This window comes from Oryctolagus cuniculus, chromosome 20, assembly GCF_051225735.1.
Source record: "Oryctolagus cuniculus isolate XC-2025 breed Fujian yellow rabbit chromosome 20, ASM5122573v1, whole genome shotgun sequence".
Taxonomy (NCBI): Eukaryota; Metazoa; Chordata; class Mammalia; order Lagomorpha; family Leporidae; genus Oryctolagus; species Oryctolagus cuniculus.
Window position 1 is genome coordinate 17,091,119 of NC_142886.1, and position 15,745 is coordinate 17,106,863.

Sequence of the window (15,745 nt, forward strand, 5' to 3'; positions counted from 1 at the left end):
TATGGAAGCCTTTTGGATCCAATAGCTTGACAAGGCCCTAAGAAAAGTAGAAGTTCTTTCCTCCTTTCAGAGAAAAGTACCTCTTTCTTTGGTGGCCACTTCTTTCCACTGGTGTCTCATTCACATGGGTCCTTTAATTAGGACGTTTTTTCCCAGAGTGTCTTGGCTTTCCATGCCTAAAACGCTCCCCCTTGGACTTTCCAACCAAACTGGAATTCCTTGAAGGCTGCTTCTGCAGTCAGAGTTCTACTCAAAATGATTGTCATTCTATGAGTCTGCTATATGAACTGCTTCCCATGTTGGAACCTTCACTCCTTTTTAACTCCATCTATTCTTGTTTCCAAACACTTAGTCTTGTTAATATGATCACTTTAACTCTTAATCGTATCTATATGGTCACTCTACCAATTGTTCCTGTGCATTGGGTCTTTGTAACACTTAAGCTGCTATTTTATCAGCCAGATTAAGGGATTTTGTGGTTTTATGACTGGTTGTTAGGTTGTACCCTTAGAAGTATGTCTGTGTGAATGTATGTAGGAATATACTTCTTTATGGTTGCATACTTCATACATTTTACAATTACAACTTTATGATCTTGGTGATTTTTCCACTGTGCACACCCTACACCCCCCTTCCTATTCCCTTTCTTATTCTCACTCTTATTCTCTACTAAGATCTATTTTCAATTAATTTTAGACATATATTATTAACTCTCTGTTAAGTAGACCACTCAATGAATTGTCTGAAAAAGAAAACAATAAGGAAAATATTTTAAAGGGAAAGATAAAGATATAGAATAAGAAGCTGTTCCTCAACAGTCAAGAGAAGGGCTGTTCATAATCATTGCTTCTCAAAGTGTCAGTTTCATTCCTACTTGTTTTTAGGTGTTCCACTAGTTATCACATATCAGGGAGAACATATAGAATTTGTCCCTTTGAAACTGGGTTATTTCACAAGTATGATGTTTTCTAGTTCCATCCATTTTATTGCAAATGACTGGACCTCTTTTTTTTTACTGCTGTTTAATATTCCATAGTGTACATATCCCATAATTTCTTTATCCAGTCTTCAGTTGACAGGCATTTGGTTTGATTCCATGTCATAGCTGTTGTGAATTGAGCTTCGATAAACAGGGAGGTACAGATAGCTAGCTCATTCATATGCTGATTTCATTTCCCTTGGGTAGATTTCCAGGAGTGGGATGGCAGGGTCATGTGGAAGATCTATATTCAAACCTCTGAGGTATCTCCACACTGTCTTGCATAATGGTTTTATCAGTTTACATTCCCACTAACTGTGGATTAGGGTGCCTTTTCCACATAACCTCGCCAGTATTTGTTGTTTTTTATAGGCTTGTCCTGGGAGGCCCACATTGTCGGGGATGATGGGATGACAGCATTCTTCGACAAGAGGCATCGGAGACAAGTTTCAATGAATGTGTTCATTTATTAACAATCAGGCACAAGCTTTTAAAGGGCAGGCAAGGGGGAGTAGCTAATTCAGGGTAGCAACACTAATTCTATAGGACAAAGCAGATACTGGTGCCTCTATGCTTCTCCAATCAGCTTGAAGGTCATGTAGCCTATGTAACCTTCCAGGTGGTCTTTATGGGTCTGGGCCACACCTGGGAGCTGCTTACCTAGTTGACAGTTACAAGGCCCTTCAACAGGAAGTGGGGGAAATGTGCCTGGGGTCCCTGCTGACTGCCAGCAGCCAGGTCACTTGTGGTGGTCCCAATGTGCTGAACTCTTGACCAGGGTTTTTACTGGGGGGCATGGCATACCATGCCCTCTCAACCTCCTGCATGGTCTAGGCAGGCAATCTCCCAGCCAGGCTGTGCCTGGATCACCCACTGTTTAGTGATTTCTGTATGAAAGCCATTCTGACTAGGGTGAGGTGAAACCTCATTGTGGTTTTGATTTGCATTTCTCTGATACCTAGCAATCCTGAGCATTTTTTCATATGTCAGTTGGCCATTTGGGTTTCCTCCTTTGAAAATGTCTCTTTAAGTCCTTTGTCCATTTCTTAACTGGATTGCTTGTTTTGTTGTTGTTGAGTTTCTTGATCTCTTTATATATTCTGGTTATTAAACCTTTATCAGTTGTATAGTTGGTAAATATTTTTCCCATTCTGTCTGTTGTCTCTTCACTTTGCTGATTGTTTCTTTTGCAATACAGAAGCTTTTCAGTTTGATGTAATCCCATTTGTCTATTTTGGCTTTGATTTCCTGTGCCTCTGGGGTCTTTTCCAAGAAATCTTTGTCTATGCCGATGTCTTGTAGGGTTTCTCCAGTGTCCTCTAATAATTTGATGGTGTCGGGTTGTAGATTTAGGTCTTTAGTCCATTTTGAGTAGATTTTGGTGAAAGGTGTCAGGTAAAGGTCTTGCTTCATACTTCTGCATGTGGTGATCCAGTTTTCTCACCACCATTTGTTGAAGAGACTGTCCTTGCTCCAGGGATTGATTTTAGCTCCTAGGTCAAAGATAAATTGGTTGTAGATGCTTGGATTGATTTTGGGTGTTTCTTTTATGTTCCATTGGTCTATCCATCCGTTTTTGTACCAGTACGAGGCTGTTTTGATTATAACTGCCCTGTAGTATGTCTTGAAATCTGGTATTGTAATGCCTCCAGCTCTGTTTTTTATAGTATGAGATTGTTTTAGCTATTTGGGGTCTCCTGTGTTTCCATATGAATTTCAACATCATTTTTTCTCTATATCTGAGAAAGAATATCTTTGGTATTTTGATTGGTATCACATTGAATCTGTAAATTGCTTTCGGTAGTATGGACATTTTGATATTGGTTCTTCCAATCTAAGAACATGGAAGATTTTTCCATTTTTTGGTCTCTTACTCTATTTCAATCTTTAATATTTTGTAATTCTCATCATAGAGATCTTTGACATCCTTGGTTAAATTTGTTCCAAGGTATTTGATTTTTTTGGTAGCTATTGGGAATGGGATTGACCTTAGGAGCTCTTTCCCAGCTGTGGCATTGTCTGCATATACAAAGGCTGTTGATTTTTGTGTGTTGATATTGTATCCTGCTACCTTTCCAAACTCTTCTATGTGTTCTAATAGTCTCTTAGTGGAGTCTTTTGGATCCCCTACATATACAGTCACGTCATCTCCAAATTTGACTTCCTTCCTCCCGATCTGATTTGTACTTCTTTGATTTCTTTTTCTTGTCTAATGGCTCTTGCTAGAACTTTTAAGGCTTTATTGAAAAGCAGTGATGAGAGTGGGCATCTTTGTCTGGTTCCAGATCTCAATGGGAGTGCTTCCAGATTTTCCCTACTCAATAGGATGCTGGCCATGGGTTTGTCATGAATTGCCTTGATTTTGTTAAGAAATGTTCCTTCAGTTTGTTGAAAGTTTTCATCATGAAAAGTTGTTGTATTTTCTCTGCATTTATTGAGATAATCACGTTGTTTTTATTCTTCAGTTTTTTAATATGAAGTATCACGTTGATTTACAAATGTTGAACCATCCCTGCACACCAGGAATAAATCCCATTTAAGTGTTGTACCTGAGCAAGTGCAAACAAAGGAGTACCACACACTGATAAAATTTGATGGTCCTTTATTGCCAGTGGTACAGAGTGGGTTCATGCCCTCAAGAATTCTCATCCTTGAAGCCCAAAGCAACAGAAGTTATAAAAGGAAAAACCACAAAATTGGGAAGGGAATACGTGGTTGTCTTATCAATTTCAATTGTAATCTTGACATTAATCCAGGTATTGGCTTAAATCATATGTAGGACATAAACAAATTACATTTTTATCATTAGCCCAAGTGCAGCCTATCTGCTTCCAAGCTTGAGCGATCATGCTGGGGGTTTCTATGCTTTGCCAAGTGTGATACAGGTTGCCAGGTGTGATGTAGTGGACTGCTATTGCTGAGTGTTTTAGATCATAGTTTCAGACCAGAGTTTCATGGTGGGGAGGGGGAGAATGGATGGTGCTTTCTCATGATAGAGTCTCAGGAGCTCAGTGTTGTTGGATTCTATTGGCTAGTATTTTGTTGAGGATTTTTGCATCTATGTTCATCAGAGAGATTGGTCTGTAGTTCTCTCTCTCTGTTACATCTTTTTCAGGTTGAGAATTAAGGTGATGCTGGCTTCATAGAAAGAATTTGGGACGATTCCCTCTGTTTCAATTTTTTTTTAATAGATTGAGAAGAACTGGTGCTAGTTCTTCTTTAAAATGTTTGGTAGAATTCAACTGTGAAGCCATCTGGTCCTGGGCTTTTCTTTCTTGTTAGGGTCTTTATTACTAATTCAATTTCCAACTTGGTAATGGATCTATTTTGGTTTTTCTTGTCTTCATAGCTCAATTTGTGTAGACCATGTGTGTCCAGGAATCCCTCCATCTAGGTTTCCTGTTTCGTAGGCATACAGGTCTTTGTAGTAATTTCTGATGGAGACCCAGATGAAGCTCCTGGCTCCTGGTTTTGGCTTGGTTCAGCCCTGGCTGTTCCGGCCACCTGAGGAATAAACCAATGAATAGAAGATATTTCTCTCTCTCTCTCTTCCTCTCTCTCTCTCTCTCTCTCTCTCTCTCTCTCTCTCTTTCTCTCTTTGTTCCATCTTTCCCTCTCTTCCTTCCTCCCTCTTTTTCTGTAACTCTGACTTTCAAATAAATCTTAAAAAAAAAAAAAAAAGTCATCATTAGGGACAGTCCCTCATCCCATACCAGAGTGCCTACTTTGTATCACAGTAACTCTGTTTCCCATCTAGTTTCCTGCTAATGCACGTGGGAGGAGTCAACAAATGCTGGCCCACTCATATGGAATAGCTTCCACATGAGTTTCAGGCTTCTGAGTGACCCTGATCCAACCATGACTGCTGCAAACATTTGGGGAGCTATATAATGAATGAAAGATACTTCTCTCTCTCCCTCTCTCTCTCTTTCTCTCTCTCTCTCTCTCTCTCTCTCTCTCTGGCTCTTTCTGTGTCTCTGCCTTTCAAATAAAATGAAGGTAAACAAATAAATGTTTCAAATCTAACTACCCAGAATTAACATAAGTCATAAAAGATTCTAACATTTTTCTTTCCTATTATATGGATAGAAGAATGAATAGATGTTTAAATGAATAAAAGGCATAACTATGAACAAAATTCTGATAACTCTCTAAAGATATTACATAATAGTATTTTATTTGCAATTAAACAAAAAAACTGAGTAAAAGAATATATAAACTTTAAAATAACTATTTTTTATTATAAGAGACATGTGAGAAACAAAGATTCCCTCAAAGGTACAAAAAAAAAGTAGTAGCCAACAATAGGTTATAGACATGTTTATTTTTTAAATGTTTGGCAAAATTGATTGAATACTATGAAAGATAAGGATATAGCACTAGTATATTTCTTTCCATGTATCATCTTCTTGCCTTTAGATTTCTGTTCATTTTTTGGTTATCAGGGTAAAAGTAATAGAATAGTGTCCAGGACTGAAACTAGAGCTTGCTTCAAAGCAGTTGTAGACATGCTACATAGAAAATCAGCCCAGAGTATACCGGATCTGGAGCTTGCACTGAGCAAAATCAGAGGAAGCAAGAAACCAGAGAAAATATGTAACCCTCTTTGGAATACTGTGATGTTCCCTCTGAAATTTTGTTAAATGTCTGGTATGTAGTACTGAAATCTTTATTTTTAGATAATGATTTAGCACAAAATTTTGGAGGAGGGGATCAACAAATTTGAGATTAGTTACACAAATCAGTGTCCATTTGTTCCTGGAGCCTTCATCTTGATCATCTCTTGCTACATCTGTTTCTTATAGCAGCTGTTAAAAAGATGAAAAAAATAAGGAGTCTCATTCAGTTTGCATCTCTCTGGATATGGAGGTGTTAATGATATTTATAGCATTTTGATAATGCATCTTTGTGACCAGTATTAGAACTTCACAAGGCTGTACTTTGCTTCTGAAAGATCTTTTGTTTCTGTACTCAGTCACACAAATTCTGAAATTCATGACATGAAACTACAGTGTTTTTCTTCATTGATTATTGCTGATGGAAATTTACTTACTAATAAATATGTGAAAACACATGGAAATGATACACTGTGAGTGTGAATTTGCTGGAATACTAGACAATAGAATCAACCCTGTTTAGACACTAAGTGTTGGAATAATTAGATATAGCACATAAAACAACTATGCTTACTTATAGTGGTTTTTTTTATTGTTAAAGATTTATTTATTTATTTGAAAGTCAGAGTTACACAGAGAGAGAAGGACAGGCAGAGAGAGAGAGGTCTTCCATCCAATGGTTCACTCCCCTATTGGCCACGATGGCCGGAGCTGCGCCGATCCAAAGCCAGGAGCCAGGAGCTTCTTCCGAGTCTCCCACATGGGTGCAGGGGCTCAAGGACTTGGGCCATCTTCTACTGCTTTCCCAGGCCATAGCAGAGAGCTGGATCGGAAGTGGAGCAGCCAGAACTTGAACCAGCACCCATAGTGATGCCAGCACTGCAGGCAGCGGCTTTACCCATTACGCCACAGTGCTGGCCTCTCTAAGGTCTTAAAATCTCAAATTGTCATGGCTCCGTGGATGCCAGTTGTGCAAAATTTGCAACAATCTTGCTTATCCACTTCATAGACATTTGAGTGATGCTGTTCTGGTACAGCGCCTCCAGGGCCCTGTTGCAGTCTTTGGTCATGGCTTTCTTGTCTGTGTTGCAAAAGCGTTCCATGGCAGACATATTGCACTGGGTGCTCTGTTTTGGAATGTCCAGCTTGGAGATAAAGGTCAGGCAGCTGCGGTCATCATAGTTAAAGAACACTGGGCAGCAGTCATGGCCAGCAGCTACAGTGCTATTATCTGAGACAAAGTTCACACTGAGGAGTGGCAGGAACTTGGTTTTCAGAGTGGAGACCTGCACGCTTTTTGATGCATCCACAATGGATACAGTGCTATGACTGGCCCAAGCCAGGAGATTTCCACTGGCAGAGAAACTGACCCTGTGGACCTAGCCACCAATAGCACTGTCACCAGACTATGACAGCAGCTGACCAAAAGGCATCTTGCTGCTCCAGGGAATACTGGCTGGCTTTTCATCCATTTCTTTAATGTAGGCAGAAAACACTCAGCATTTGAAGTTACAGGTTCTTGCTGCCAGCAAAACACTGTTTAGATGCCGGTCCAAGCTGAGGACTGTGGAGTGTTTTGGCTTTTTGATGTGTTTGCTTACATACCATTCATTTTCAGACTCAAGTAACAAACAGAAATGAATTGTGCTCCACTTCCCACAGCAAATTTGTTCTCCAGGGAGGACTGCATCACAAAAGTTAACACACAGTTAATCCTCAGGATCACTAGGGTTGGCTTTCAGATTCCAACTTTCTGACTCCACACATAGGCTGCAAGTGAGGATGTGGTTGCTCTTGGGAGTCCAGTAAATACCTGTGATGTGTCCATTGTGCTCCTTGACTTCATGAGCTTTCACCTGTTGGCTCCTGTTCTTGTAGATATGCAAGTTATGACTACTGGGGCTAAGGCAATCTGAGTACAATCCCTGTTCCAGCCATGACAGGTTATTGGCTCTAGTAAAAACTGATGCAGAGACATTATTCTTAGTGTTTTCAAAGGATAGAAGGCTGGGATTTGGAGGTGTGGAAGGAAACCATGCTTTTTATGTGTCAGAAATAATTAAATATTTACAAGGATGAGTGTTTGATGTTTCCTACTTTTTAAATAGAAGCACAAAAATTTGGGCCAGCGCCGCGGCTCACTAGGCTAATCCTCCGCCTTGCGGCGCCGGCACACCAGGTTCTAGTCCCGGTCGCGGCGCCAGATTCTGTCCCGGTTGCCCCTCTTCCAGGCCAGCTCTCTGCTGTGGCCAGGGAGTGCAGTGGAGGATGGCCCAAGTGCTTGCGCCCTGCACCCCATGGGAGACCAAGAGAAGTACTTGGCTCCTGCCATCGGATCAGCATGGTGTGCCGGCCGCGGCGGCCATTGGAGGGTGAACCAACAGCAAAAGGAAGACCTTTCTCTCTGTCTCTCTCTCTCACTGTCCACTCTGCCAGTCAAAAAATAAAAAAATAAATAAAATAAAAAAATAAAAAAAAGAAGCACAAATTTTAAATTTTAACTTTGGTTTATGAAATCATCTCATAAGCGCTTTTATTAATAATAGTCACCAATATTTTTTTACTTTCTTCAGAAAAAAATTATAACATGTATAGAAGTTCTTCAATTAGGTTGTCAGTAGTCTACAACTTAATCTTTAAGTTTAAACAAAACAATTTGTTGCGATTAATTAATGATGACAGGGAGCTATCCCCTTCATTTCGGCTTTGGGATACACATTCCTATGATATTAAGATAATACAAAAATATGTCAGGATAGGAAGTAATCATTTTTGGATGTTGGATTCATCCTTCAAAATAATTATCCTGCATTTTGTATCATTGATGAATTCTGAGCACTGAGGACATTATACTTATAGCTGTGTATCAATCTGCTGATTATATTTCACATATAATTAAAAACAACTAAAAGATTTGAGTATATTTTTGAATTTTGACTCAATTGTAAAAAGGTAATAACATACTATAATGCCAAAGGAAGTATATAATTGTAATTTAATGAACAACTAATAGCTCTTTTTAATAAATAACTAAATATATGGTAGATTAATATATTTATCAATAGATAGAAAGAGGCAACAAGACATAGATCCTAGTTCCACTTCCCTACCAACTATTTCTGTAATTTTGAGTAAATGTTTTTGACTGCTTGTGCTTCAGTTGTCTCATCCATAAACCAACGAGGCAAATCCACTAACGTCTCTACCAGCTCTACCATTTTATGGTATATAACTCTAATCTCTTTAGCATCATAATATTGGTAAGGAAATAGTGGAACTTTGAGTACTCAGGAAGAACCCATGAAAAACCCAACAAAACACCAAATTTTTGATTTCCATGAATCTACTAATGAAAAAATGAATGACACTAGTCCCTCACTTATAAAACTAAAGCATGAACAATTAGCTGATAGGGTTACAGTTATTAAATAATAAAATCATATAATCGACACATAGATGATCACTTTTTTATTTCAGAGTAGTTTGAAATTTACAAAACAAAAATTGTGAAGTAGTAGTACAAAGATTTCCCATGTGCCCCACACCAAGCTTTCCCTACATTTTTGTTATACTCCTATTCCTCCTAACTCTGTGGCCTCTAGTAATTAATATTCTGTGTTCTGGTTGGGGCATTTTGTTTTGTTTTTAGCTCCTAAGTATGAGGGAGAACATGGGATATTTGTCTTTCTGTGTCTTCCTTCTTTTCACTCAACATCATGTGTTTCAATTCTATCCATTTTGCTCCAAGTGACAAGATTTCCTTCTTTCTTATGGTTGAATAGTATTTCCATATATGTACCACATTTTCCGATGATGGACACCATGTTTGAATCCATATTTTGGATATTGTAAATAGTGATGTGATAAACATGATGTTAGTTATCTCTTTGATACAATGATTTAATGTCTTTTGGATATATACCTAGCAGTGGGAATGCTGGAGCAAATGGCAGATCTATTGGTGGTAAATTTTTTAACATGAATATATTTTTCAATGGCTGAAAAGTACTTCAAATATGCCTTATAAATAAATAATAATTAATTTTAAAACTATTCTTAGTATTTCTTGTGCTTCATTTATTTTCAAGAATTTGATGTTTATATACTCATTTTCTATAATTAACAAAATAAATACCTCAACTGCAGAGCTTTGTGATCAAGAATGAAACTGTTAAATGAATTATGCTTCAAAATTATGTCAGTTGTTGAAAAGAATCTGTTTCCTCACTATATATGACATGTTCAAGGACTTAGATATTTTGAGCAGGCAGACAAGTCTTATATGACAATACTATTGTTTTCTTTTCAGGAAACCCTGATAGATTGGTGTGATGAAAAGGAGCTTAATTTAATATTAACAACTGGAGGAACAGGGTTCGCACCACGAGATGTCACCCCAGAGGTAAGATGGTACATGTCTTTCTCATATTCAAGGAGTAGACTAATAATGATTTTTGAATCCTCTTTACTATTTTTATATTATTTTTATGATTTTGCTAGGCAGAACAAATGACTTGTGGTTCTAAGAATATAAAAATATGGATGTCGAAGAGTAATTATGAAAAAACTTATTTCTGGACTTTTTCCTTTGGACTTAAACTAGAATGATACATTATAAGGAAGATTGAACTAGTCCAGAAGGTAATTCTTCATTTGCTTGGTGGTCTACAATGTCAGGTAAATGTAAGACACATTGCCAAAAAAAGTGATAGCAGAATTTTTTAACATGGCATCTAGTCTGATGTTCTTTGTCAAAATAATTCAAAACTGTATCCTCTCCCTAAGTTGCCCTTGTCATTTTTCTCAATGTAGTTGGATATTGCAATAGAATATTTATACCAAATGCACAGTACTCTTGGTGAATTCTAAATGTGAACTACATTTAAATGAAAAATTAAATTAAAAAAAACAAAATTAATATCTAGGCTTCATGCCACAAGAATCACCGTCAAACTTGACACAGAAATAAAAATTATGGTAGGAATGAAGAGTAAGTAGTATTCATTAATAACTGGGAGCAGTGTCTTTATTTTCTCTTTTAAGGAATCTGTAAATTTCAGGTGCCACTTAAGAGGCATGGAAACTTAAATTACCACTTGTGATAGTTTCCTTTACCCCCCCCCCCCAATGTGTTTCTTGACTTAGTTTCAACTTAACGTTAATTGTATGCTTCTATTCTCAAATTAGCACGTTGTGTCTACTATCTTACCAGTAGCAAGATACTTAATGCTCTGCATCTGCTATATAATTACTGTCTTTTTTTATGCTAGTATTGTGGTTTTCACACTAGCATGCATCAGAATCAACCAAATTGCTAAACGCTAACCCTAGGATATCTGATTCAATAAATCTGTAGTGAGAATTTCTGTTTCCAGTGGGGTCCCAGTTGACACAGATATTGCAAATTCCATAGGCTGTACTTTTAAACTTTGGGAACCACTACTGTAGTATATGAAAATACATTTTTAAACTAGTTTAAATATTTTCTATCCTGTGCAAAAAAAAAACATGGTACCTAAGTTTTATATATTGTTATAATTCGGTTTACAAAGAAAATAGTTTTGCTTTTAAAGCAATTGGAAGAGTTTTATCCAGAGTTTCATTAACCTCAACTGCATAAGTAAGCTCATTAATGCACAATTTATTTGGCTTCTAAGTCCTAACAGGAAATGGTCCTTTGGACAATTTTAAATTTCTTTGCTAGTATGAGACAAACTAAAAAATAATTTGAGAGGGAAGCTATCTCCTGCAAAGGTGTGTTTGTGCTTTGTTTTGTTGATAATTGACTATGTATGTGAAGACATTGATTTCTTGAGTCTAAGTGTTGTGTTAAGTGTTTGAAGTAAATGACTTTCAGTTTTTATATCCCTATGTTTTGTATAATGGTTGAAGTTTCATATTACTACTAATTTTCTACTATAAAAATGGAGAAATTTTACCATAGATTACTTTCACAATAAGTAATAACATTATTTTTAATTACAAGGAATAATTCATATCATGTTATTTTAGTTAATACCAAAATGCTAGATTGAAAATCCAAACATTTTAATTCTGGCTCTGTGCTTACTGATAAGGTGACCATAGAATGTAATTATTTTTAGCTACACATCTAATACCATGTGTGAGCCTTTTTTTTTTTTTCCCCACACCAGTCAGTTCTCTAACTCTCCAGATATCAAATGTCCCTCATTCCGTTTCAATTCAATTCTGACACTACCCACCTGGAATTAGAATCAGTTCCTACAGGTTTAAAGGCAGAAACCCACAAGACTACCTTTACTTCAGATTCTAGTCACAAGTACCCTGGAAATCCATATTTCTGTCCTTCTTGGCTACAAAGTCTGTGATTTCCACAATCTCCTCCCTTTCAGATTTGGTAAGTTGCTAGAATGGCTAACACCACTCTGGAAAATACCTTCTTCACTATTACTGATGTATTATACAGGGTAAAACTCAGGAGCAGCAGGTGGAAGTGATGCGTATGGCAAAGTATGGGGAAGAGGTTGAGCAGAAGTTCTGTGCCCTCCCCAATGATGAAACTCTTCTAGCACCTCATTGTTCACAAATCCAGGAGCTGTAAGAATGGCATTGTTCAAGAGCTTTGGTAGAGCTCAGTCTCCCACACTACCCTCAGTGAGTGTGGCTAAAGCTGATGTTTGTGGTGAGCAGGATCATCCTGAAGCCTCAGGTTAAGTCACTGGCAGAAACTCATGTATGTTCTAAGGAGATTTATTATGAGTAACAAAGACATTCAGATTAATCAGGAAATTCCATGTGTTTGATGAATCTGGATCAGGAATGAAGAACAAAAAAATACACATTTTTGTGCTATACCACAATAGACTAATCATTTAAGCACTCTGTGTTTAGTTCCCTATAATCTGAGGAAAATGAAAGTGCCTACTGACCAGGGTGGCAATGGGTAATCAATAAGAGCTAACTATTCTTGACATTTTATAGAAGAATTAACTTACAAGGCTTAAATATTTTTATTATTCATGTAATTAACAAATAATCTATGAAATCTTCACTGTTTTCTTAAATCATTTGTTCATTTTGATGTAGTTAGCTTCATTTTTTATTTTTTCCCATCTTCATATATATCAGAAATTTTCAAATTATGCTATTTTAGTATCTTTATTTTTCTTTCCTTTTGGGGGCATGGGTGCTACTTTTTGAGAAAAGCTTATCTCCATGGTCTTGTATGTTTCATGATATCAGAAATCAAGCAGTCCTTTATTTTTAAATAAACTTTTCAGTTACTTGAAAACTATAAGGTGTTCCTGTATTCAAATATGGCTATAACAGCTGTGAATAAAGTTGTACTAGGATTTTTTAAGGGAGTTAAAAGTATTCCTAAATGTGTCTTCTCTAGTGTCTACTTTTGAAAATAAGCAATTTATCTGATTGTTAATAATATAATTTTTAATAGGTTTACCTCATGTCATATATACAAATATTCATACATTTGATTTAGATAGATATGGCAAAAATCTGTGTAACTGTTAAACCTTTAAAAAATAAACTTTAAAGTAATATAAGGCCACCAAAATATTTCTACTAATTTTGCATTTTCCTTATATTGTTAATTAGTTGCTATTTTTATAAGATCTAAAAGCAAATACTGGCATGTTGAATAAGAATTTACAAATATAATTCTGGATCAGAATTATATAGTTATTTGTCTTTATTGTCTTTATTGATTGTTGTGCCTAACATTACCAGTATTCAATTTAGAATTAGAGATATTTTTAAATAGGATCATAATTTTTGATAGAAAACATAATTATTAATTTGATCAAGATAGACTAATGTAAAACTTCTCCTTTAAGTTGGTAATATGCAAAATTTACATTTAGTATTGGTCAATAATTGGGTTGATCGACTAACATAAAGGATATTTGTTTATGGAATGTTTTGTTAGAGAAAAATGAGGGACATGATAAAAATGAAATAAATGAAGCAATTTAAATTATTGTCAATGGATATGAACTCTGAAAAAAAGTAAAAAGTTTGACTAGTTTAAATTTTCCAAGGAGAATGAAATAGCAAATTTATTGAGGGTTATCATTTTGTACATATTTTATAGAAATAAAACTAATAGAATTGATTTTCCAAAATTAGGAGTTTCTTTCTATTTTTAGGCCTTCTGTCATAGAATATGGTTCATCTGATAGTTATAGTACTACTAGCCTTCTCCCTGCCACTAAAATGAGCTGCCATCAAAGCTTATATATAACAGCATAATATTCCATGTTCTTAGTTTTATTTTGATATGGAAAGCTTTATTTTTTGACACTACCTTTCATTTTCACGATCAGGTGAAGGTTGAGTAATTTGTTGTCATTGGTGAAATGCTAGTAATTATGCATTATTCTAGAATAGACTAAAAGATTGAGACATTTATAAAAGAGTATCTGTAATTATAAAAAAGTAATTATATGTTATAGTAAATTAGAAACTATAAAACTAATATTTATAAGGTAAGACATAATTTTCAGCACTTTTGGAATACTAGGCCATACCAGAATTCAGGATTATATACTAATGTATTATTTTAATCATAAATTAAAGAGTTAAATATAACCCAGAATACTTGTGTCCAATCCATCCACTCATTCATTCATCAAGCTTTTTATTTTTCATTCTTAATATGTATGCAACATCATGCTGGGTTCCAGAGTTCAAGAACTGATAATACACAGTCCATATACCCAGAAGCCCCTAAGCTGTCACAGAGTTGATAAAGTAGCCCACAGGCCAAATCTAGCCTTTCACCTGTTCTCCATGGCCTGTAAGTGAATAATATATTTTACATATTTAAATGAATGAGAAAAAAGCAGAAAGAGAATAATACTGTGACATGTGAGAATTATTTGAAATTTAAATTTTAAATGTCCGTAAATGAAGGTTTACTAGAACACAGATATATTTCTTCATTTATGCATTATCTGTGCTTATAGCAGCAGAATTGAATAGTTTCAAAAAACTGTATTTCCTGTAAAGCCTGAAATATTTTCCATCTGACTCTTTGCTGAAAAGTTTAGTAATCTCTAGTCTGTTGGATGGCAAAAAGTCATCCTTACTCATTTTTTAAATTTTCTGCATTGATTTTAAATGTTTTACTTTTAGATGACAGAAAAAGAAACTGTATACTAGTACGTTGAAGTGTAGCACACCATTATCATAATATAGTGTAACACAAATAAAATATACCTTATTACATATAATATGTAAAATTTTGAACTTTTAAAAATGAATAAATGAATTTATTATACAGTAAGTAATATCTCTTAAAAAGTTTTTAAACAAGTGTTCTTCACAAAGCCTCCTAACAAAAATGTGTTGGTGTAATTCATCATTACTAAATTACTAAATAATGATGTAATTTGTCATTACTAAAGTACTAAATAAATATGATGTAATTTGTCATTACTAAATAATTATGCAAAGAAGGAACAGCAAAAATTTTAGGAAACTATAAGTCTGATATAAGGAATACTCACTCAAAAGGATGATTATATCCAACTTATTAGGAAAATAAAGAGAAATCTGACAATATAACCAGTGCTGGAAAGGGAAAAATGTATGTAAAACCTTGTATAAGGAAAACCTGAATTTCTGAGAAAAGACTATGAGTTCCAGAAGATATATACAGTTCATTAGTGTACATTAGGTTTCTTTGGAGCAGATTACTCTCTAAACTTTTATTTAAAACACTTAGATTATTTGTAATTTTATATGAAAATGTTAATTTTCTTATGTAAAAAGAAGAAAGTGATTTGTTTTACATTCAAGTTGTTAAAATTCATATATTTCATAATTTAACATGCATATGTACTTAGTGTTTTTTGTAGTCATTCATCATTTTTTTCTATTACAATGCTTGAAAACCAGTAATACTGTGTAAGTACCAGAAAGAAGACAAAATAGACCTGAACTGCCAACTGCCTATTAGAATTTATATTTACTAACCTCACCTGATACTTAAAATATTTAAAACTAGTTTGAATAAAATATACCATTTTATATTATCATATTTGATGGTTATTTGATGTAGTTTTAAGGAATTTTTTATGAAATAGTCCTGAACATGGGAATTATGTTCCCATGTATTATCTTTTGTAAACATATTGGGATACAGTGT

At 35.3% G+C, this 15,745-nt stretch overlaps 1 protein-coding gene and 1 pseudogene across 26 annotated transcripts in view; one reads left to right on the top strand and one right to left on the bottom strand.

Moving 5' to 3' along the window:
- GPHN (gephyrin) overlaps positions 1-15,745 on the top strand; it is a 568,860-nt gene that overhangs the window by 263,904 nt on the left and 289,211 nt on the right. For all 26 annotated transcript variants that reach the window (XM_051826366.3, XM_070065114.2, XM_070065116.2 and 23 more), the window contains one exon: positions 9,905-9,997. In XM_051826366.3, the coding sequence (XP_051682326.1) occupies positions 9,905-9,997 (93 nt within the window). The remainder of the gene's footprint in view (positions 1-9,904; positions 9,998-15,745) is intronic.
- On the bottom strand, positions 6,490-7,651 carry LOC103351653 (actin-related protein 2/3 complex subunit 1A pseudogene; annotated as a pseudogene).